The sequence below is a fragment of the Pristis pectinata genome, chromosome 3, assembly GCF_009764475.1.
Source record: "Pristis pectinata isolate sPriPec2 chromosome 3, sPriPec2.1.pri, whole genome shotgun sequence".
Taxonomy (NCBI): domain Eukaryota; kingdom Metazoa; phylum Chordata; class Chondrichthyes; order Rhinopristiformes; family Pristidae; genus Pristis; species Pristis pectinata.
In genome coordinates this window covers 127,288,147-127,312,549 of record NC_067407.1, presented here as the reverse complement: position 1 = coordinate 127,312,549, position 24,403 = coordinate 127,288,147, and the positions used below count along the sequence as shown (strand labels likewise).

The 24,403-nt window shown below is 41.2% G+C and overlaps 1 protein-coding gene across 1 annotated transcript in view; it reads right to left on the bottom strand.

Annotated features, from left to right (window-relative positions):
• ttc27 (tetratricopeptide repeat domain 27) overlaps window positions 1-24,403 on the bottom strand; it is a 175,542-nt gene that overhangs the window by 96,265 nt on the left and 54,874 nt on the right. Inside the window, exon 9 of the mRNA XM_052011316.1 lies at window positions 12,668-12,734. Within this exon, the coding sequence (XP_051867276.1) occupies window positions 12,668-12,734 (67 nt within the window). The remainder of the gene's footprint in view (window positions 1-12,667; window positions 12,735-24,403) is intronic.

Sequence of the window (24,403 nt, the reverse complement as noted above, 5' to 3'; positions counted from 1 at the left end):
ACAGTACAGCACAGGAACAGGCCCTTTAGCCCACCACATCTGCACTGACCATGATGCCAATCTAACTAATACCTGCCTGCTCATGTGTCAGTCTAAATGCCTCTTAAACAGGGCAGGAAAATGATGTTGAGGTAGAAGATCACTCATGATCTCGTTGAATGGAAGAGACGACTCGACAGATTGACTGGCCTGCTCCTGCTCCTAGTTCTTTGGTATAGAGGCCAGGCTTGGGAACACAATAGGAGTAAATAGGAGAGTCTTACCCATTGTGACCTCAAGTTGCAGGGTTTCCCAAGTTTGAATGGGAAAATTCCCAGTAATAAAACTACCCTTAGATTCATTACCAATGACTGGCAAAACAGCAAAAATATAAACTAATTAAGAGATAGAGGAAACAAAAGCACTATTACTCAGTTCTTCCAAGTAACTGAGAATTATAGAATCATGAAAATGTACAGCACATAAATGAGCCCTTTTGGCCTACTTCATCCATGCCAACTGTGATGCCTATCCACACTAATCCCATATGCCCACATTAGGCCCATATCCCTCTATGCCTTGCCTACCCAAGTACCTTTTAAACAACATAATTGCATCCACCTCTACCACCTTCTCTGGCAGCTCATTCCAGATATTCACCACCCTCTGTGTGGAAAAATTTACCCCTCAGATCTCCTTTAAATTCTTCTGCTTCTCACCTTAAACCTGTGCCCTCTAGTTTTAGACTCTTCAATCATAGGAAAAAGACTATCTACTCTATCTATGCCCCTCACGATTTTACAAACCTCTTTCAAGTCACCCCTCAGCCTCCTTTGCTACAGGAAAAAGTCCCAGCCTATCCACTCACTCTGTATAACTCAAGCCCTCCAGCCCAGGAAACATCCTTGTGAATCTTTCTATGCCCTCTCTAGCTATGTTGGACATGAACCCACAACTTTCTCACTCAGAGGAAGGTGTGCTGCCAACTAAGTCAATGCAGACCTGCTTGACTCATGACTGCAAATAAAGAAAAATTAAATTTCTACAAATGCACCCTTCATGACCACAAGAGACCCCAATAGGGCCTCAGAAGCTATTAAGTTTTAAAATGAAATTATTGCTTCTGCATTTGTGGTAAACATAGCAACAAGAATTCCCCCAAATATCCATAAGGTAATGGTAAAAATAACAGGGATGTTCAGATCCATCCATAGAACATAGAACAGTACAGCACAATACAGGCCCTTCAACCCACAATGTTGTGCCGACCTTTAAACCTCGCCTAAGACTATCTAACCCCTTCCTCCCACATATCCCTCTATTTTAAATTCCTCCATATGCCTATCGAGCAATCTCTTGAATTTGACCAATGTACCTGCCTCCACCACCACCACCCCAGGCAGCATATTCCATGCCCCCAACCACTCTCTGGGTGAAAAACCTCTGATATATCCCTTGAGCTTCCCACCCATTACTTTAAAGCCATGCCCTCTTGTATTGAGCATCAATGCCCTGGGAAAGAGGAGCTGGCTGTCCACTCTACCTATTCCTCTCAATATTCCAAGCGCAAACTGGAGGAACAGCACCTCATTTTCCATCTGGGAACCTTGCGGCCTGACGGCATGAACATCTGAATTCTCCCACTTTAGGTAATCCCCACCCCACTTCCCCACAAATCACCCCCACCCACACCATACTTCTTCTCTTCTTCCCATTCCCAGCCTCTTTCTTCCTTCTCTCTCCTTCCCTGTGACCCACCGCCCGGTGGATCTGCCCTCCCCTCCTCCCCCTGCACCTGCCCACCACCATCTCTTACCTGCATCTACCTATCACCACCCTGAGCCTACCCCACCTCCCCTCTTCTGTCCCACCTATCACTGCTCTGCTTCTCCCTCCTATATATTGGGCTTCCCCCTTTCCCTATCTTCAGTCCTGAAGAAGGGTCCTGACCCGAAACGTTGACCACCTGCTTTTCTCCACAGACACTGCCTGGCCTGCTGAGTCCCTCCAGCATCATTGTGGGTTTTCATCCAGATTCCAGCATCTGCAGTCCTTGGTTTCTCCTCCAAACCCTTCCTGCCCACGTACCTGTCCAAATGCCTTCTGAATGTCGTAACTGTACCGACCTCTACCACTTCCTCTGGCAGCTTGTTCCACGTACCCACCACCCTCTGAGTGAAAAGGTCCCCTTTAAATCTCTCCCCTTTCACCCTAATCCAAGAGGGATATTTTCATCCAACAGACAGCACCTCACTTTATACCACGTGTCAACTTAAATTACATGCTCAAGTAAGAACACAAGAAATCGGAGCAGGAGTAAGCCATCTGGTCCTTTGAACCTGTTCTACCATTTATCAAGATCAATGCTGATCTTCTACTTTAGTGCCATTTTTCTGCGCTATCTCCACATTCCTTGATTGTCTTAAAATCTAGAAATCTTTTGATTTGTGTTTTGAACGAGCTTAATGACTAAAACGCTACTGCCTCCAGGGCAGAGAATTAAAAATGCTCACCGTCTTCTGAGCAATAAAATTTCTCCTCATCTCAGCCTATCCTTAATCTCAAATTGTGCTCCTTGGTCCTGGACTTCTCACTCAGGGGAAACAAATTCCCTGCATCTGGCCTGTCAAGACACTTTTGAATTGTGTTATATTTTGAAGAGATTTCCTCTCATTCTTCTAAACAGTCCCAAGTCTAGTCAATTATGCAGTAAACCCACTACCTCAGAACCACACAAGTGAATCTTCACTGCACTCCCTTATGGCAAGTGTATCCTTGCAACCTCAGGTCCGCTGGACAAGTCCCTTACAGCAACCACCAAAAACTCCTTCCAAACAACACAAGTCGATGATCTTATTTTTTTTAAAATATCAGTGTTTATATGCAGTATCAGAAAACTAATGTTAACAAATCTAAGAGAAATTTCAAAAAATGACAATATACACCAAAAGAAGCATTTGTGGGAATATGCAACTGATTGCATGGAGCCAGCACAGGAGACTGGGGTGAATTGTCTCTGTATGAGCAGAGAAGAAATTCAACAAAACATCTGCTAGAAACCTGGAGCAAGTTGATCAGTTTCAAAGAAAAGATGGGTTAATGGTTTTGGTTTGAGGAAAGGTTCCAAACCTAACAGCAACATAACATTTTCTTTCAGATACTAACCTAGCCTCTTGCTCAGTTCTCTTTCTCAAATTCATTAAAGTAACATTTAATCTCTCTGTTCTTTTTGGGCAAAAACAAACACAAAAAAATGCCACAGCAAATCTTCTAAACAAAACAACAGAGCTTGGAGTGTTGACCCTGGGAAAGCAATCACTTCACATGCTCCACTAAACCTCAAATTCTTATTGCAGCAATGGAGGTTGCTCAGATTTTCCATATATTTACAACATTCAGAAAAAGCAAGGGTTATCTTTCTGCAGAACAAAGAGGAGATCACATACGTGCAGTTTATACTGCAAGGTAAATTTATTTTAAGACAGCAAAGTGGGCCTATGTTGTGTGCAGGACAACCATCTAACCAGCCTGCAGATTTCAGCACCTACGTGTAGGCTGGATAGATGCCTGCTCACGCACACAACGGTTTCGGAACACTATAAAGAAATCACTTTTACAACCCTCTGCAGTGACAGTCTGGCTGAGTGGTCATTTTTTGACTTTTCTCCTGAATGCCCTCCATAAATCAAGCTCATCTAAAACTGCCACATCCTCCAACACTGGCTTCTTCCCATCTCGAGCTGTGCCATCAACTTCCTGCACCCAAACCTTAGGAATTTTTTCCTTTCACCCTTTCTATTCATTCCTTGTCCTATAAATTGCTCCTTGAAAGCTACCTCCACTATTTGTTTATATGAATTGGTATCACACTGTATCAGATAATGTTTTTGTGTTGCGTCTAGGATTGTTTTGCTAAGTTAAAGGCGCTAAATAAACGCAAGCTACTGTTGCTGCTGAACATGGAATCAGAAGAATGTGGGTTCAAACCCACTCCAAGACTCAATCATTTAACTTGGTTTGGCATTATGAATGCAGTACTGCTACAATGTCAGTGCTGCCATCATTTAAATAATATGTTAAAGTAAGCCCTGCTACTTCTTGGGATTCAGATGATTTTTAAAGAATACATGGTTCCTGTTTGAACAGCAAGGAATTCTACTACTAACTCTGTCAAAATTGCTCCCTCAAACATTATCACATAAAAACATTGCTTACTCCCTTTATTGTTACTTATGGGATCTCCATCTGGGAAAATAGCTGGCATGCCTATATTACAACTTTGACTGCACTTCAAAATATCTCATCAAACACAAAGCACTTTGCAGGAATGTTTCAAAGGCAAAGTCCCATATAAATACAATTGTCTCATTATGATGTAGCCACAAAGAACAAACAAAAACTCAAAACATTTAAATATCTGGATGCTCCACTTGCTCACTTTAATAGTAACCTGGATCTACATTCAAACTCAAAACTTAGCTGAAATTATGTATAATGTGTGGAGTGACCTGATGTTTTGCTTTTTCCATGGCTTGCAACACTACTCTGTATGTAGTGACAGGATACATGAATATCCCTGAGGTTCTTTACAGGACCTTAGAGCAAACAAGAGATTGCATGCAACTATTTCATCTCGACTGGCATCAAAGTGTCATCGTTAATGCTTCTCAGTCATTGCCGTGGGTTAGATATATCTGGGGTAGACACTATTTTGCAAGCATTTCTTGATTTGTCTTTGACAATAGAAAATTACAGCACAGTACAGGCCCTTCAGCCCACAATGTTATGCCGACATTTTATCCTGCTCTAAGATCTATCTAACCCTTCCCTCCCACATAGACCACCCCCCCAATTTCTCTATCATTCCTGTGTCTATTAAATGTCCCTAATGTATCTGCCCCCGACAACCTCTGCCAGCAGTGTGTTCCACGCACCCACCACTCTCTGTGTAAAAAAACTTACCCTGACATCCCCCTTATACCTTCCTCCAATCACCTTAAAATTATGTCCCCTCATGTTAGCCATTGTCGTCCTGGGAAAAAGTCTCCGACTGTCCACTCAATCTATGCTTCTCATCATCTTGTACACCTCTATCAGGTCACCTCTCATCCTCCTTCTCTCCAAAGAGGAAAGCCCCAGCTCATTCAACCTATCCTCATAAGACATGCTCTCCAATCCAGCCAGCATCCTGGTAAATCTCCTCTGCACCTTCTCTAAAGCTTCCACATCCTTCCTATAATGAGGCGACCAGAACTGAACACAATACTCAAAGTGCGGTCTAACCAGAGTTCTATAGAGCTGCAACATTACCTCGCGGCTCTTGAACTCAATATCTTGACGAATGAAGGCCAACACACCATACACCTTCTTAACAACCCTATCGACCTGCGCGGCAGCACAGTAGTACAGCTAGAAGAGCTGCTGCCTCACAGCTCCAAGCAACCCAGGATCAATCTTGACCTCCAGTGTTGTCTTTATGGTGTTTGTACAATTCCCCCCATGACTAGGTGGGTTTCCTCCGAGTGCTCCAGCTTCCTCCACAGCCCAAGGCATCGCCAGTTTGAAGTTTAAATGGCCGCTATAAATTGCTCCTAGTGTATAGGTGAGTGGTAGAATATGGAGGGAGTGATGGGAACATGGGGAGAATAAGAACCACATTAGTGTAAGGTGGATGCTTAGTGGTCGGTGGGTCAAAGGGCCTATTTTCATGCTGTATGACTCTTAATTCGGTTTCTATGTGAATCACGCAAAGCATTAGGAGAAGGAAATTAAACTGCAGATTGTTGCCAGAACCTCATCTGGTTCACTAATGTCCCTCAGGGAAGGAGGTTTGTCATCTTTATATGATCAGGCCCAAATGTGATTCCACACCAACTAAGTGGTTGACTCCTAAATGAAATGGTCTAGTGAAGCATTCCATTAACGGTGAAATTTGGAATGAGCAATAATGCTGACCTTGTCGATGACTCAATAAATAAACTGTCTTCCACCTTTATAACTTTATGCTAACATTATACTCCCAAGGATTTATCAAATGGTGAGCAAAGTTTTCACTCTGCTCCAATAATGTGGTTTCACCTGCTTCAGCAAAGTACCAACACTGAATAAAGGCAATGTTTCTAATTCCATCAGCCTTAAAGCGAGCTAAAAATCTTTCCTGTGGGCTCACCCAATAAAACAGGTACTCCAAATTCATTTTCTGAACATTGTAAAGGTCATCACAGACGTAGTTTGAGCTGGGTAACATTCAAACTTTGGTACCTGCAATGAAAGGACAGTATGAGACTGCAGCATCTTATCCTGTATTCTTAATTCTCCCCAAAACCTCAACCCTTCAACAACTTGCATTAGTTACTGACCAATTTCTTTAAGCATGGCTCGAGTTGCTTTGCATTATTCCCTCAAACAAAATTACAAACTTGCAGCACAGTGGCACAGCTAGTAGAGCCGCTGCCTCAGTGCCAGAGACCCAGGTTTAATCCTGACCTCAAGTGCTGTCTGTGTGGAACTTGCATGTTCTTCCTGTCACCACGTGGGTTTCCTCCTGGTGTTCCAGTTTCCTCCCGGTGTTCCAGTTTCCTCCCATATCCCAAAGACACATGGATAGGTACAAAGCACAGTAAATTGCCCCTAGTGCAGGGTAAATAGTAGAAACTGGAAGGCGTTGATGTGGGGAGAATTTTTTTTAAATGGGGGACTAACGTAGATTGGTCGGCGTGGACAATGGGCTGAATGACTTGTTTCCACATTGTTTGTGTCTGGCAAAATGCTGGAGCCAAATTAATTTCCAGCTAAAAAAATTAACCTCTTTTTTTAAATGGAAAATGAAATTCTTTTTGCTTTCCAAACTTTCCCGATCTTCAACTTGGATCTTCCTTTTGTTCTTTTCCACATTTTAACATCTCCTACTTTCTACAGTCTGCTTCTCATTCCTATTTTTACATTACCTTATTTCATATCCTAAGCAGAATTTATTGAAAGATCTATTACTTATGTCTGTGCATGTAATACGTTATCTCCATTTTCAGTGTATTTTAGGTAAATGTACACATTACATGGACAAATAATTTTTAAACTATTTAACAACTGTGGAATATGTTCTGGCTGAGTTCTACTTAGTGTGGCTTCAAATGATCTTTAACGTAAATACCAGGGTAAAATTCCATACACTAACATACACATTTCCATTATAATTCATGGCTTCAGACTTAAAGCTGAGAAACTCAATGAGTGAAAATAAAGGAATGAAGCTAAAGCCTACATGTTGAAGACATGACTGGCAAACTGATCCCAAAACAACTTAAGGATCATCACAGAAGTCACCATGGTGGTGCCACCACATTCAAAAAGATCTTATTCATTTAGACTTTTTCAGTACTTATAGTTCTAGAGAATTTCAAGTTCAGCTTTACCACTTTCTGCCATAAAGTTTACTTGGTTAAGTTATCCTCAATGCTGTACAAGTCTGTGTTGTAAATGAATTATAGAACTGGCCATCTTAAACTCTTTGGTTATAGGAATGAGAGCAGGCAAAAGGACACAACCTTTCCATTATGTTAGTGATATCATTTGTCTCACAAGAACATTTAGTTTTGTCCTCTCACAGTGGGATAATTTCTCAGAAATGACCACTTATTCCTCCACAATGCAAAGAAAGCTTTACTGCCTGAAAGCAGACACTTCAATCGTGACTTTTAAATTAGGACATTATTTAGGGTTGAGACGACCATGTAATAAAATGTCTGGCAAGACTACACACACAGTTTGTACTTGTCTTATAATTGTCGACAAGACATGATTTTTCTCTTGCTGTTCAATTTGCCATGCCAAAGAATCTAAATACTTATCACATCTAGCCTGTTTCTGCTGTGTCAAATTTTATTACCATTTCAAAATAGACAGCCAACAATGTGTACAAGATATTTTAAGAGCATAATAAATAAGAGCAGGAGTGGACTATTTGAACACTTGAGCCCGCTCTGGCATTCAACAAGACAAAGGCTGATGATCTACCTCAACACCGATTTCCAACCCTATCCACATATCCCTTGATTTCTCCAATATCCAGATATCTATCAGTCTCTGTTTTGAAAGAAATCAGTGACTGACCCTGCACAGCCCACCAGAGGAGCTGACCATACTTCTTCTTACCTCAGTTCTAACTGGCATACTCCTTACTTTGAGAGACCTCGTTCTGGATTCCTCAGGCAGTGAAAACATCCTTCCTCACCCACCCGGTGAATCCCTCTCAGTATTCTGTACGCTTCAATAAGGCCACATCCTATTCTTCTAAACTGTAGAGAATAGAGGCCTTGCCTGCTCACTGACTCTTGATGTGACATTCCTGTCACCTTAGTTTGGTAAATCTTCGCAGCATCAAATGTATCATTTTTTTAGGAAAGGAGACCAAATATATACAGTACTCCAAGTGTGGTCTCACAAAGGTCCTATATACATTTGCAGTAAAATATCTTTACTATTGTACTCAAATCATCTTGTCTTCCTAACTACCTGATGTAATTGAGTGCTAGCTTTTAGTAACCTGTGTAAAGTCATCAATTTTCCATTGGACATCAACATTTTTCAATCTCTCACCATTTAAAAATTACTCTGAATTATTTTTCCCCCCACAGAAGTGAATAACCTCACAGTTTTCCATATTATATTCCACCTGTCATGTTGCTGTCCACTTACTCAGTCTGTCTACATCCTTGCATCCTCATGACTACCCATGACCACTTAGTTTTGTGATAGCAGCAAACTTGGAAATGTTACATTTCATCCCAATTATTGATGTAGATTACGAACAGTTGGGATCCAAACGCTAACCCTGGTTGTGCCATAAAAGTTACAGCCTGCCAACCTGAGAATGACTTGTCTATTCATCTTCTTTGCTTTCTATCTGTAAACCGATTCTCATGTTGCACTAATAAAATACCTTCAATTCTAAGTGCTCTTGCCTTATCCACCAATCTCCTGTTTGTGAACTTATCAAAAGCTTTCTCAAAATCCAAATACACTATATTCACTCATTCCCCCTCATCAACTCTACTTGATACATTCTCAAAGAATTCCAAAAGACTAATCAAACATAATTTTCCTTTCATAATTCCACGTTGACACTGCATAATAAACATTTCCCTGTATTATGGACAGTACACAGGTGCATGGCATTAAAGATCATTTGTGTGAATGGATGATACAATTTTTGCTTTGATTTTTACTTTAATGCAAAGAATTGTTTGTCCAATGAAAGATTTAAAATTAATCACACTATCAAAGACTTTTCCAGACACCACCAACAATAACGTAAATTTATAAATCTTTTGAGATTTTATCTGCCTGACCTTTTGAATGACAAGAGATATAAAAAGGCAATGCTATGTATTCAGAAAATATATTCAGTGGAACTGGTAATATAAGGCAGACTGAGGCACAGTAGTTAGTGGTGCTTCCTCACAGCTCCAGGGACCCAGATTCAGTCTGTGTGGGTTTTGCATGTACCCCCTGTGACCGCGTGGGTTCCTGCAGGAACTTCAATTTCCTCCTACATCCCAATGATTAGTTGGTAGCTTAATTGGTTACTGTAAATTACCCTATAGTGTGGGGTAACAGTTGATGGGCATTTGTAAGATAGGATAAGTTGCAGGGTGCAGGGAAATAAGGAGAGGGGGAATGGGACTAATGGGATTACTCCCCTGGGAGTTGGCATGAACCCAATGGTCTCCTCTGTGACAACATAAGTATAATACAAGCAAACCAGAAACAGTGCCACAGAATAATGCACTTTATTGCTTGTAAAGCTGACAAAAGTGAGGAAAGTCATTTGGCTATCCTTTCAGAAAGACCATACAATTTCTTTATCACAGTACAGGTTTTTAAATGACCATAAGATTTTTGCCTCCCCAAACTTCAGAAAGCTATGCCACGTGGTGAAGATGAATATGAATATAATTACAGACCCCACCCACAAACACCGAGTACAGAAGAAGCATAAACATAGCCAAACAAAATTTAAGCAAGCTGCTTTGCAATCCATTTATAATGTTGACATTTGATGCTCTGCTTGTTGTGGTAACTAACTTCTAAAAAAAATTAACCATTCCCCACACTTCAGTAATGCAAGCCTATAACACGAGAAAAACATCGGATTCTCTTAAAAGAAATCGAGAGAAGAAAAAATTGTCTTTGGTCACCAGTCTTAAAAGCACAATTTAACGGCAGCTGTAGGTTGCATTATACCTCTGCAATTTTAGTTGCATTGAAGTCAATGGAGCAATATTTCAGAGATGGAGTATTGTGCTCAGGCATATAAAACTGCACTTTTAAAGTCAATGAGGATGAATTTCTTAGCAATGGTTTGTGTAGAAGTATATAAACGAATATTCATTTGCATTTGCCATTTTGATCTATGTGCTGCACCATGACCATCTGGTAATCTCTTTGTATTACATAGATACTTTAGCCAAGAGACTGGGCTGCATACTTTCAAACTTAAATTATATTGCCAATCATAAAACCCAGACCAAGATCAGTCATAAAATCTGGTCTCATATCACACAATGCCTGCTCTGTGATCTACTACTATCCATTCAGAAGAGAACCTCCTTGAACTTCCAATATGCTTTTCCTTTCCAATGGTAAACAAGGCCAGGCCCCACAGTGGCACAAGTTAAAATAATAAAGTCACACCAAATCTTTAATTCCTAGAGCATGTGAGCTCCAATATACCGAGCAGTATTTTTCTCTATAAATAATCAAGTACAATTGCTGCTTCTCCTCTGCAACATTACAAGAAAACTGAATGTTGCATCTCTGTCAATAATGGCAGATACAAAATACTTTGGGATCTACCCCAATGGACAAGGAAGTAAGTAGGGTTGGACTGGTGTGGAAAAATGGTTCTACTTAGGTCATATTTAATTATTAAATATAATACTACTATAAAGCTGACAGACAAAAGAAAATGCAACAAAATAAATCCTAATTCTGGTGTTGAGAAAATTATCTGCACACCATCTCCTTTCATTCTATCTGTTTTGCTGCTTTACCTTCAACAATTCCCTATTTAAACAACTGTGTAGCTAAATAAAAGCATTAAGTGCAAAATAACAACACTACTACAAAATAAGGATTATGATTTTGGATTTTCCAGTCACTTTCTTTTAAAATATGTATGATTATAAAACTGGCAACATATTATGTGTGCTTAAATGGACATGTATGCACTCTTTGCCCTCCTAGCAATGTTTATGAGCAATTGTACAATGTCTCAGACAGTTTCAGCAGATATCATTCTTGACAACGTCATGACATCAAGTGCTGTGCTCTCAAATCAGCAAACATTCAACAGAATGAATGCTATATAATAAGAGTCCATCACCAAGGACTTTCCATTCCAATGTTGTAAAGTAAATTTTATCACTTGGACCAATTAAAATAAATTTATCGTCAGAGTTTTGAGAAAAACAAGCCTTATATTCATGATAGTGCCTCAGTAACTGCAGTTAAGCAACCGCTTAAAAGCATTAAAACATATTAAGGAATGTCACTAGAAGGTTGAGCAGATATTATGAATTGTATCCAAAAGTTTTGCTGGAGATAAGTGTCAAGGAATGTTTTAAAAGATGAGGGAGAGGTAGAGACAGACACAGAGCCATTGAGAGAAATCATTGTAGAGCCTTGGGTCAAAGAAGCTAAACTGTGGCTATTAATGGAGTAAAGAAAATCAGGTGTACATTTGCAGCCCAGTGTGAGGAGCACAGCAATATCAGACAACACAGGGACAGTACACAGAAACACCAGCACACAGTTCCACCACAGGATAGAGGTTCAAAGTTCTCGCTCAAGCAAGTTCCTGATCTCAACCGCACTGCTGTACTCAGAGTTGTATGGAGGAAGACTCATTATATCTTCACAATGACGGTAGCAGAGGTCTTGCAGCAGGCTTCTACCATCTCCATTGTTTGCAATTCTAGCATATCTTATAAAAATCAAACATATTATATCCTGAAAGAGTACAATAAACCAATTCCAAAAATTCTTTTGACCTTTTTATAATGGGATATTCTTCAAACCTGCCACATCTAAGGAGATCTATGATACTCTCCCCTCAGATGCTAGAAGATAAACATCAGAGGCTGGAATCTTTGGAAAAAAGCAACTTCATGCATCACACTATATGACTCATGAGACCTTGAGATGGGGTCATGAGATCTTTCCTTGAAAATGAAACCAATGTTTGTTTAGTAGGATTGAAATAGTCTCCCATGATAACCACTAACAACACAGAGAAGGAACAATTATGACACAATTGTGGAAATTAACATGATCTCACTCTAGAACAAAGCCTTCTTTTAAAAAGTTGTATAAATTTTGAGTCCTCCAACAGTCTGCAAAAAATTAACCAATTTCAAGCCCAATAGTGACTCTGAATGTCTGTAAGTGTCAACACAGGTTTACATAAAAATATACTTATTTCTCCTCAGTTTTCATCCATGCAATGCTCAGACTTTCAGTTTGCATACATTTTTCAGATTCTACTAGCTCTAGTAAATTAGGGGATCGGCCCAACAGGAAAGCATTAATGTGGAAAAGAGCTGGAAGTGTTTCAGCCAATGATTGCTCAGCTAGGAATCGCAAGTGAAAGGCATGCAGCAAGGAGAAAACAAAAGACTGCATCACTTACCGAGGTGAATGCCAACAACTCCTCTTCAGTCAGCTTATGTACAGGATTGTTCTTCTGAAAATCTGTACTGTTGAGACAAAATTTTAGCTTGCATTTACCCAGGAATTAACAATAAGTTCACCTACTTAAGCTACAATTTGACAAAAAGATATGTTGAACAGAATACTTCTCAGGAAAAACAGCTGAAGGAAATTCAGCCATGTAACCAAAGAGCAAAAAAAATGGCTAGAAATCTAAAATAAAAAAATACCCAGGTCAAGCAATATCTACAAAGTGGTCACCCAATCTGTGTTTGGTTCCTCCAATCTAGAGAAGACAACATCATGAGTACTGAATGCAGCACACTAAATGGGAAATATAAATGAATCACTGCTCCACTTGGAAGGAGTATGAGAGTCCCTGGATGTTGGGAAGGGAAGAAGCACAAGCACAGGTGCTACATCTCTGCAGTTATATGGGAATGTGCCATGAGAAGGGAAGTAGATATTGGTGGAGGTGGAAGAGTGATTCAGGGAAAGGAGGAAAGAAACCTTTATTCAGTCCACAAGGGTGGTCCTGAGTTTCCACTTTCCTGTAATTCTCCATCCCACTCTGAATTCACTGTTACAATGAAGTCCAACATAAGCTTGAGGAACAGCATCTTATCTTCCTACTAGGCATATTACAGCCTTCAAGACAACACTGCATTCTAGTTCTAGTCTTTCTGCAGAATGTCTGGGGTGGGTAGGGTCTTTGAGCAGCCAACGCATCAAAACCCACCCACCCCGAACATTCTCTTCTTCCCCTCCCATCGGACAGAAGATACAAAAGCCTGAAAGCACATACCACCAGACTCAAGGACAGCTTCTATCCCTCTGTTATAAAACTATTGAACAGTCCCCTAGTACAATAAGCTTGTGTCTTGACCTCACAATCTACCTCGTTATGGCCTTGCACCTTATTGTCTGCCTGCACTGCACTTTCTCTGTAACTGTAACACTTTATTCTGCATTCTGTTATTGTTTTTCATTGTACTACCTCACTGCAATGTTGTAATGAAATGATCTGTATGGATGGCATGCAAAACAAAGTGTCACATGTACCGAGGTACAGTGAAAAAATAATAAACCAATTTAGTTTGTTTCAGAACTGAGCACTGCTGATAGAAGATCACCAACCTGTATGGTTAACTTTGCTTTCCTCTCCCAATAAATGTTGTCCGACCAACTAAGTATTTACAGCATTCTGTTTTTATTCGCAGACTTCCAGCATCTGTAGTTCTATGTATTTCACAGTTCCAGCACTGTTCTTCGCTCTCCATCTATGTTCTCATACATCTCCTTCTACCTACATCTTCTCCAGATGGATCAGTGGTGATTAACAAACCTCTGCCATCCTGCCTTAGCTGGCACCACACCATGTCTTTCAATCTCTTTTGCTCTCCACCCTATCACAAATATTTCCAATGTTGTCTCCACCTGCTCTGGCTTTGTAACTTAATATATTTGCTTTCCAACTTTTCTCAGTTCTGATGAAAGTTCATTGACCCAAAATGCTAACTCTGTTTCTCTCTACACAGATGGTGTCTGATCTGTTGAATATTTCCTGCATTTTAAGATTTTATATGTAATTCTTGGAAGGTAGGAATGACCATTACAAGACAAATGGAATCCTTAAATTTTATTTCTTTGGGCCATAAACAGCAAACATAAGGTGCTTTAATATTTGTACTGTTGTGAATTAGGCATGATAAGCAGAGTATAGTGCTGGATTCTGGTCACTCTGCAAAGGATATTAAAAAAAAAATCACAGAGTCAGGAAAGATACTATCAGGTAAGAAAAGTTATGGATAGCTAAAGATCTTCAAAAACAACAGCTTCTTCACTCGAGTTGAAGAGGCTGTGAAAAGTGCTTTGAAAATGAAGAAAGGTTTTGGAGTATAACATAGAATATAGAACAGTACAGCACAGGAACAGGCCCTTCAGCCTACCAAGTCTGCGCTGACCATGATGTCAATCTAACTAATTCCATCTATCTGCGCATAGTCCATATCCCTCTACTCCATGCCTCTTCATGTGTCTGTCTAAATGCCTCTTAAACATAGCTATCGTATCTGCTTCTATCAGCTCTTCGGCCGCATGTTTCAGGCAGGTAAGTGAAGGAATGTTTCAGATAATTGGCGAGAACAAAATGCAGGAAACATTAATTGCCATCAAGATGAGGCTCCTTTGAATTATTAGCATTTTCAGCCCATTACATCTCGCCTGAGAGGTTTTCAGAAAATTAAAAGCTGAACACATTCTGAGGTTGTTAGTATACTGTAGAAAGCATAAATTGTCTCGCATGTAAAGTTGCTGCATTTGCTCTGACATGAAGCTAAACTGCAGACAGCCAACAGTTAATACTATCCCTAACCTAGCAAAACCACACTCCCCAACACCTGCAACAATGAATACGTGGGTTATAGTGGCTGGAGAACGTAAAACTCATGGTGGGGGGAATTCCACCAGGTAGATAATGAATCTTTTTACTGAAGTCAACATACTTCATGTTCAGGAGAAAGGAAACCTTTACATATGAAGCCAGACGTCAGGACAGACCTACCAGAATGCATGTCAAACTCTGCAGTTAATCTGGACAGCATTAATACAGGAGTATTGCTTCATGTGGTGGCCAGACATCGTCAACTGGAACCTGAACCAGAGTTGTCCTGGAAACAGCTCTGGAATGGGCAAATTGACTACTGACCTGATCCCTGGCCTTTTATTTCCTGTAGGATACTTGGTGTCAAATGCACTGAACCATACATTTACTGATCTGAATCCTGTTACACTTTGCATTTATGTCTAGTTCTCAGGACGCCGGAAGATTAATTTGCAGAATAAGAAAGGCTGATAGTTTATTTAATCTGTAGTTGCAGAAAAGTTTAAGATATTGCCTCAATTTTCTTATTGCAGTGAGAAAATGATACAAGAAGCAATGACTATTTAATTGGGGAACATCAAACTGGACATGGCTGAATGCCCTGGGACTTTAAGCAACATGAGACCACATGCAGCATCAATTTTCAGCAAAGTTGTTACAACCTTTTCACAAGCATGCTCACTTTGCTGGTTCTGATAAACTAGGCTAAGGTGTGACAAATCCAGACAAAATAATTGGAAGATACTAAATTGCCTGGTTAAAAATAAAATCAAAGGAAGCTGTGCAAAAGAACTTGCTGAAAAGCATCATGTATTATGGATGGATGAAAATAAAATAAAAATGTTTTGCTTCCCTCTGCAGAGCAGGGTTCCAAAGGAAGCAAAAGAAGGCTTTTCATTCAAAGGAAATCTGCCTTTGTTAAAAAATATACTGTATGTACAGAAAATCTGATTCATTAGAAGACACACACCCACATACTATTTGGTGCAGTACTGAGCAAGCAAACCAGGAAGCAGCCAGATCTGATATCTGGTCTACACTCAATTAATCAATCTTAACTAAAGCAATTTGTGGGCATTATTCCAATTGAGTTGGCAGCTTGGGAAGTCAGCTGATCTTCCCTGCTTACTACTGTAGTGGGTCCATGCTTTAAAGTCGGCAATGAGGCGGCATAGGTTGGTGACAGGACTGGACTCAGCAATGATGTTCTCGCCTATAATGTTTCACAGATGAAAAATGGTCACTTGGATGAGGCAATAGAAAATGAAGGCATTTCCAGTGTGTATCTGTGTAAATGCAGGGGTCTGTGTGTGTGTGACCAGGGGGCAGAAATCACACAAGATATTGATGATTTGTGAAGAATTCTGAACTAATATCCAAAAGACAATTGTCATCTATCTGAATGAACATGTAGGAATTATTTTTTTCATTAATGTGCAGGAACAAAAGTAACCCAATAAATACAAAAATCCAATGACTTTGTAGACACCTTGTAGTCTAAGAAGCTCAGTTTGAAACCAACTGCATAATTGTAGCTAACACGTTAATGCGAACAGCACAGACTTCTAGCAATTTATTTAGCTTTTAAAAAAATGAAGTTTATCCACCATTCAATGGTGCCTTAAATATACTTGCATTAAAGACGTGTATTCTGTCCTCAGCAGAAACTTACTGAACATGGAAACTTTTCCTTCAGCACTGTTGATAACAAGCACCTGCCAAATGTCTTATGGTGGGCCAATGTGCCATATGACTCGGTTAACCTGTTGTGATTTTGCAGTTTTTTAAAACACAAAGTGGCAGAATGACCACTAGATTTATTATTGCAAATTATCAACTAGCTCCTATTTACAACCTAGTAATGCAAGTAAATAGGTGTAAAGAGAAGGAAGATTCAGGCTTGGTATTGACCTCCTCAGTAACTTCCACCTCAAGGTAAGGTTGAACACATGATTCACAACCAAGGTTGCTGACTTAAAAGTGATTGTTCAAGTCAAAATTCTTTTTTCCAAGAGAACATTGAAGGTTGTGAGATTTTTATCAATGCTCTGGGGAAAGTACTTCCTGACTAAAATGGTTTCTCTGTTAAAAAGTCTAGATCATGAATCTGAATCAAAATCAAAGTCACAGTTGTTGACTGAATTTCCAGATAGCACACAGTTCCAAGACCAACATAATGGCTTGACCTCAAGGAAGAGCCAAGAGTGGATTGTCTTAGCTGTGTGTGGAGAGAAGGATAATTTTTCAGTGAGACAATGCCATGTTAAACTTTGAAACAAACTGTATTTTTAAGAAAATATTGTTTGAAATGTTCAAAGTTTGCATTCAATTTTATATTGTTTTTGAAATATATCTTATACAATCTCTACAATATATCCAGCAGGGTGACACATTTCAATCTGATACATAGAAAAACATCAATTTCCCTGTACAAGGCATTGTCGAAATTCCAACTTTTTTTTATAAAACACGTCCTTTGGTACTATGTGTTTGTAATGTGATAGATCAATAAGGAAATACGAAAAAGTGTGTGGAATTATAGAAACCGCAGTTCCATTTCTGCCCAAGTAATAATAACCTTTATGCTGCAATCCTAATAATCTATTCAAATTTAGAGAATGTTCACAAAAATCAATTTGGGAATAAGGACTACTTGACCTGTTACACACAATTACATAGAAGTTACAGCAAAGGAACAGGTCATTTTGCCCCTACTAATTCTTACAGATGTTTATATTTGAATCAAGTCTCATAACAGTTTATTTCATCTAGTCACCTATATGAAGAGCAAGAATCCTGGAAGAGCGAGCACACCTCCTCCATGGAAGAGCTGAAATGGCAGGGTGGGGGCAATGAAGAGGAAAACAGAGATGCTTTAAAGCGCAGCAGAAAGTTCAGCTGCTAAGAAATACCTGCAGGAGTACAATCATTCCATGACTGTAAATTCAAATATTAACATTATTTTGACTTGCAGCTCATCACAATGGATAGTTATATAAATGATGCCCATGAGGTTGAAGTAAATTGGCAGAGCTTTGCTTGTTTTAGTCTAGGCACAATGCAATGAAAGCAAAGGACCAGTAATCCTCAGTCCTTCCATAACACAGTATAGTTTGAAGGAGGTATCATGCAAAGGCAAAGTGAAAAGGGAAAGAAATGGCTGGTTCACCACTCTTCATTAGAAAATCGTGAAGAGAACCAAAAGAAATGAGAAATGTTCTCCAATAAGTTCTCCAATAACTGGGCAGTGTTAGTATATACCCAGAAAAAAAAGACAAGTCTTCTCATGGAAACTGCAGTCTTACTGTGAGCATCAGTGTTATGAAAAAGCCTAAAGTAAAATAGACCCTTTAATATTTCAAAAGCACCTTAGTACAAAAAAATTAAACCACAGTGCTTTCTTTCTTTCTTTTCAACGGAGTTGTATAATGCATAACTTGCTGACAAGTCTACACACACTTGGCTCACAGGGAATAAGTCTCAGATTTCGCTACATTTTTTGGGTTAAGAACATAGGGTTATCCTCTATCATAGCTCCAATTAGACCCAAGAACTTCCCAAAAGGCCATAATGTAATTCTAATCTGCAACTATCCAGATGTGATGTGAAAATTAAAACAGAACACTATTTCACTGTTTGTAAAAGCAAATAAATTTTGTGCTAAGAGGAAAAAAATGAAGGATACAAGTTTAATACTTTGCCATTTAAAACACAATTTCCTTTTGTGTGGTGAAGTGCTTTCAATCTATTTGGGTAAGGCAACAAACATTCCTGAGCTCCCAATGTGGGATGTGATGACATTCACAAAGTAAAATTTATCAAGTGCCACAAGCTTAACACAACAGCACAAACTAGAAGGATCAGTAGCTGATGGAAATGGCTAATGGTGTTAGAGAAGGCAAGAGGTGGGGGAAACTACAGTGGATGATATCAGAATCATCTACTACAGAAGCCTCACAATTTAAATCTCATTCTTGTTTGTCACCGCACCACAAAAGGATGCTGATCTATTCTATCTCCCATGGAGCTCATTGATGTCAAGTCCAGTTAACCAGATACGTATCTGGCAAATGTAGGATTTCAACTGGATAAAAGAGCAGGGGGAGACACAAGAGACTGCAGATGCTGGAATCTGGAGGAAAAAAAAACAAATTGCTGGAGGAACTCAGCAGTTCAGTGAATCCTGATATAGGATCTCAACCCAAAATGTTGACTATCCCACTGCCTTCACAGATGCTGCCTGATCTGCTGAGTTCCTCCAGCAACTTGTTTTGTGCTCCGGGGAGTAATATTAATCCTTTGTTACCAGATGGTTCTTTTGGGAGATATAGAAGTCTTTATTTTTTTATTCCAAAACTAAACTTTATTCATAATAAAAAAAATACATATACAAAGGAAGAACAGTGCAAAATACAAAGGCTTAATGTTCATGATTGTTACATTCAGTCGTGTAAAACTTAAGGGGAAACAAAAACACGAATAATCATAGCACCATTGCCACTTATGTAGCTCCCTGAGTTGATACACCTTTCATTGTTTGAGGGGCTTCCCCACCCTACTCTGCCCCTCCATCTGCAGTAACAGAAGGAGCCTAGACTGAGGTCCTTCCCCACAGAGCCTTAGTATTGGTTGCACCTAGCTTCAGTGCATCCCTCAGCACGTACTGTGCCAGTCTGCAGCACTCCCTGACAGACATCTCACTGTGTTAGAAGACCAACAAGTTTCGGGCAGACCAAAGGGCGTCCTTCACAGAGTTGATAACCTTCCAGCAGCACCTGATGTCTGTCCCTGAACAGCCCGTAGATCAGAGAGTCCTCTGTCACGCAGCTGCTGGGGATGAACCAGGACATGGACCCTTGCATCCTTCTCCGCGCCCTCTTAGCAAATCCACAGTCTGCAAAGAGGTGGCTGACTGTTTCTTCCCCACCGTAGCCAAACCGAGGACAGCGTACATTGGGGGAGATATATCATCTCTAGAGGAAAGCTTTAACCGGGAGGGCACCTCTCACCGACAGCCAAGTGAGGTCTTTGTGCTTGTTGGTCAGATCTGGCGAAAGGCTTTCTGCCATATGGTTTGGACCATTTGCTCCAGGAACAAACCCACAGAATCCATAGTGTCCCTATCCCACAGTGTCTGAAGTACATTCCACGCTGACCACTGTCTTGTGGACTTGTGGTCAAAGGTGTTTACTTGGAAGAACTCTTCCACAAAGTACAGGTGGTGTGGCAACATCCAGCTGATTGGGGCATTACACGGTAGAGGGGCCAGGCCTACCTTCCGCAGCACTAGGGATAGGTAGAACCTCAGCATGTAGTGACACTTAGTGCCCATGGACTTGGGGTCCACGCACTGACCGATACAGCCACACACAAAGGGCAACATTGGGTACATTTTTGGCCCCATTCTCAGGGGACTTGTGCAGCACTGGACTTGCTCCATCTTGGACCCCCAGATAAACTGGAAGACATCTTGGGTGATTGATGAGGCAAAGGAGCGAGGAACAGGCCACATCTGCGCCAAGTACAGCAGCCCTGAGAGCATATCGCACCTGATGAGTAAGTTCTTCCCAATTATTGACAGAGAATGCAATTTCCACAAACCCAATTTTTGTTTTACCTTCCCAAACCGCTCTAGCCAATTCTTGTTACATGCCTCAGCCCCTCCAAACCAGACCCCCAGCACCTTCAGGTAGTCAGACCTGACAGTGAAGAGGATGTTAGATAGGTCGGGCCAGTCTCTGAAGTGCATGGCCTTGCTCTTCTTGCGGTTGACTCTAGCCCAATGCCAACTAGAACTGGTCGCAGATGTTGATCAATTTTCAGACTGACGGTAGATCCGAGCAGAAGACGGCAACATCATCCATGTACAGGGAGGTTTTGACTTGTGTGCCTCCACTGCTTGGCAACACCACCCCTCTTATGCTCTCATCCTTCCTGATGGATTCGACAAAGGGTCCTATGCAGCACACAAACAAGACGGGAGAGTGGACAACTCTGCCTGAAACTATCTTGTCTCCCACACATTGATTTGAACTGCACTACAGATATCTGTGTAGAGCAGTTGGATCCAATTTCTGAAAACCATTTTGGAAAGCACGTCCAGCGTGTACATGTGCGATATCCTGTCGAAGGCCTTCTCCTGGTCCAAGCTGACCAGGCAGGCATCCACCCCTCTCCTGCACATAGGCGATGGTATCCCTGAGCAACACATTCCCATCAGGAGCCTGGAGCTGCTTTCGGATTATCCAGCTGCATCAATGATGCTGTTGAAGTCACCGGCCAGAATGACTGGTAGGGATGTTGCCAGCAGCGGTGGGAGATGCTTGAGGACAGCTAGCCGCTCACTCAGCGTGGGCGAGGTGTACACATTAATTAGCCAAAGTGGATTGTTGTGGTACTTTACATCAGCGACAAGGAGCCGCCCCCCTCCCCCCCCCCTTGACTTCAGTGATAGAGAAGTTACCTCCCCACAGCACAATCCCCAGGCCGGAATCATGGCCATCATTCCCACCCGACCATATAGACAATCCTGGGACCACCATCGCGATGACCTAGTTACAGAGGTGTGGCAGCCCATACTCCTGTTAAAAAGGTTACATCAGCCTTGACCTTGGTAAGGTATTGCAAGGTGTTCACACATCGCATAGTGCTCTTCACACTGCGCACGTTTAGAGAGCCAGATTTATCTCCCTAGTTAGTTAAGTTCAGGGATCACAAATGCTGGCCATTGTCAATCAGCCTGAGCCCTCATGCCGACAGCCTTGGTGAACTGCAACACTGTTTTTGGGCTCAGGTACTGGGAATGGTCCTCCCCAGGGTGTAGCAATGCTGGTGGTGTCGCTAGGGGGAGATTAGTCTCTGTTCCTGTTCTGCGCTCTGGCTCTTTGTTCTGTACCCTCCATCTCTCAGAGCTAGGATGCACTGAACTTCGTGCTGTTCCCAGTCTCCCAGAGCTGGGGGCTGACAGTTTCTGTGCTGCTCCCAGTTTCCTGGAGCTGGGGGTCAATGGCCTATGTACAACTCCTGGTCTCCCAGAGCTGGGGTGCGTTGGACGCTGTGCTGCTCCTGGTTTCCTGGAGTTGGGGGGGCAGCAGGCTGAATTTCTTCCTCACCCGTATTTGTCTGTTGCTTCTCCTCCTCCTTTTCCCCTTCATTTTGGCACTTCCTCTACCTGTATCGATGGTTTCCCATATTGACTTCATCCTCCGACGGGGAGAGGTTGCTGGCATATGTCTGTTGCGTTGCCCTTTTCTTCCCATTACTTTTACTCTCTGCAGCCTGTTGATCTTGGGTGGTGTCTTCTGGGGCTTTTTTCTTTTCACCACCTGCCATTTCCCTTCTTGTCCCTCTGCCCTCCCCTCTTCCATTGACCTCTCCTCTTGGGGAGGGGCCTGGGGATTTGTGGCTGGGGAATGGGAGCTTGAGGCAGTTGGCTTTTCCTCAGCCCTCGTATCAGTCTCTGGTGGGGCCACTGCACTGGTAGGGGGTGCGTCAGCATTCCTCTGGGGATTGTCAGTGCCAGCTCCCCCTCTTATTGCCTGTGCAACATTTTGGGCAGGCCTGCCTCCCCACACAGGTTGCAACTTTTGCTTTCTCTGTAGTCCTTAGTCTGGTGGCCTTCTTGCTTGCAGTTCTTGTGGGACTTATTGCCCATCAGCCTTGAACCAAGTGCCTTGCTCAGATATTTCAGAAGGCAGTAAAGAGTCAACCACATTTAGATACTTCTGGAGTCACATACAGACCCAAAATGCATGAACAGTGAATTTGCTTCCATATAGAACTAACTAAATTGGATGGGTTCTCTGAATAATCTGACACGTTCAAGGCCACAATAATATCATTTCAGATTCATTTAACTAATTGAACAGATTCCTCAGTTACTCTGGTGTGAAGCTGCATCTTGACATCTTCAGATTGCCAAATCCAATAAGTTAACCACCATGCTACCTACCCTACACTAAAACTAATGTTTGACACTTTTAGTTCTACAACATGTAATTCTATTGAAACAAGATGCTTAATCTACTAATGAAAATATTAGATCCAATCTGTTTACCCTCAGTTTTTAAAAACGTTTTCTTTAAAAAAAATTGCAAGGCTTGATTTGGAACTTTTGTTCAAGTAGATATTATACATTTCACATCCTTTGCTCCTTCCCTTCACACAAAAAAAAATTGGCTTACCCTTTTTAAGAATTAGTGGGAGGTTAGTCTCCCACACAACAGCATGTTTCTTTCAGAAATCAATGATGTCATGGTGTTTGTGTCAATGAACTGGTTCCCACAGTCTAGCGTCAATCTATCCTTGGTTTTTCATCACCTCCCTGAATCACTGTTACCAAACCATATGCTTTCCTTTCGTTTGCTTTTGTTTGAATGACAGGTTGAACCGTTGGATGCAGTATCTGAGAATTTCATTAGAGCTTGAAAAGACACAAGATCTGCATGTAGGCTGTTCAAGAGGACGATAAATAAAAGTTTCTGTCAAATAGGCCAATATTTTTTCAGAACCAGTGACTAAAAATAAATGGAGCAACTTCTTATTTTCACCAATGTTATCTAATGAGCTCATATTTGCTCCTTCAATGCCAAGAGAAGGGAGAAAAACAAATGTTTCAAATGAATTTTCTTATGTTCTGTCAATGATTGGAAATCCCAAAAGCATTGAGTGGCTAAGAAATTCCTTTCTTTTTCGAGCCTCAAATTTTTCTCAGAATACTTATTTGTCTCCATCAGCTTTTATCTTCTGAAGCTACAGACTCATGGGCATCCATTGCCACCGTGCACAAGAGACAATTATTCACATAGGGCCTAGCAATGATTGGCAGCAGCCTATTGAACCACACCCAAATGCAATCTCGTCTTGATTAAGATCTGACACCCTATTTACACATAAACATTGGGTATACAGCTCAGCACATCACAGAAACCAGCCTCCTCCATGGACTCTGTCTACACTTCTTGCTGCCTCGGTAAAGCAGCCAGCATAATCAAAGACCCCACCCACCCAGACATTCTCTCTTCTCCCCTCTCCCATTGGGCAGAAGACACAAAAGCCTGAAAGCACTTACCGCCAGACAGTTTCTATCCCACTGTTATAAGACTATTGAATGGTTATAAGAACATAAGAAATAGGAGCAGGAGTAGGCCATCTAGCCCATCGAACCTGCTCTGCATTCAATAAGATCATGGCTGATCTGGCCATGGACTCAGATCCACCTACCTGCCTTTTCCCCATAACCCTTAGTTCCCCTACTATGCAAAAATCTAACTGTGTCTTAAATATATTGAATGCAGTAGCCTCCACTGCTTCCCCGGGCAGAGAATTCCACAG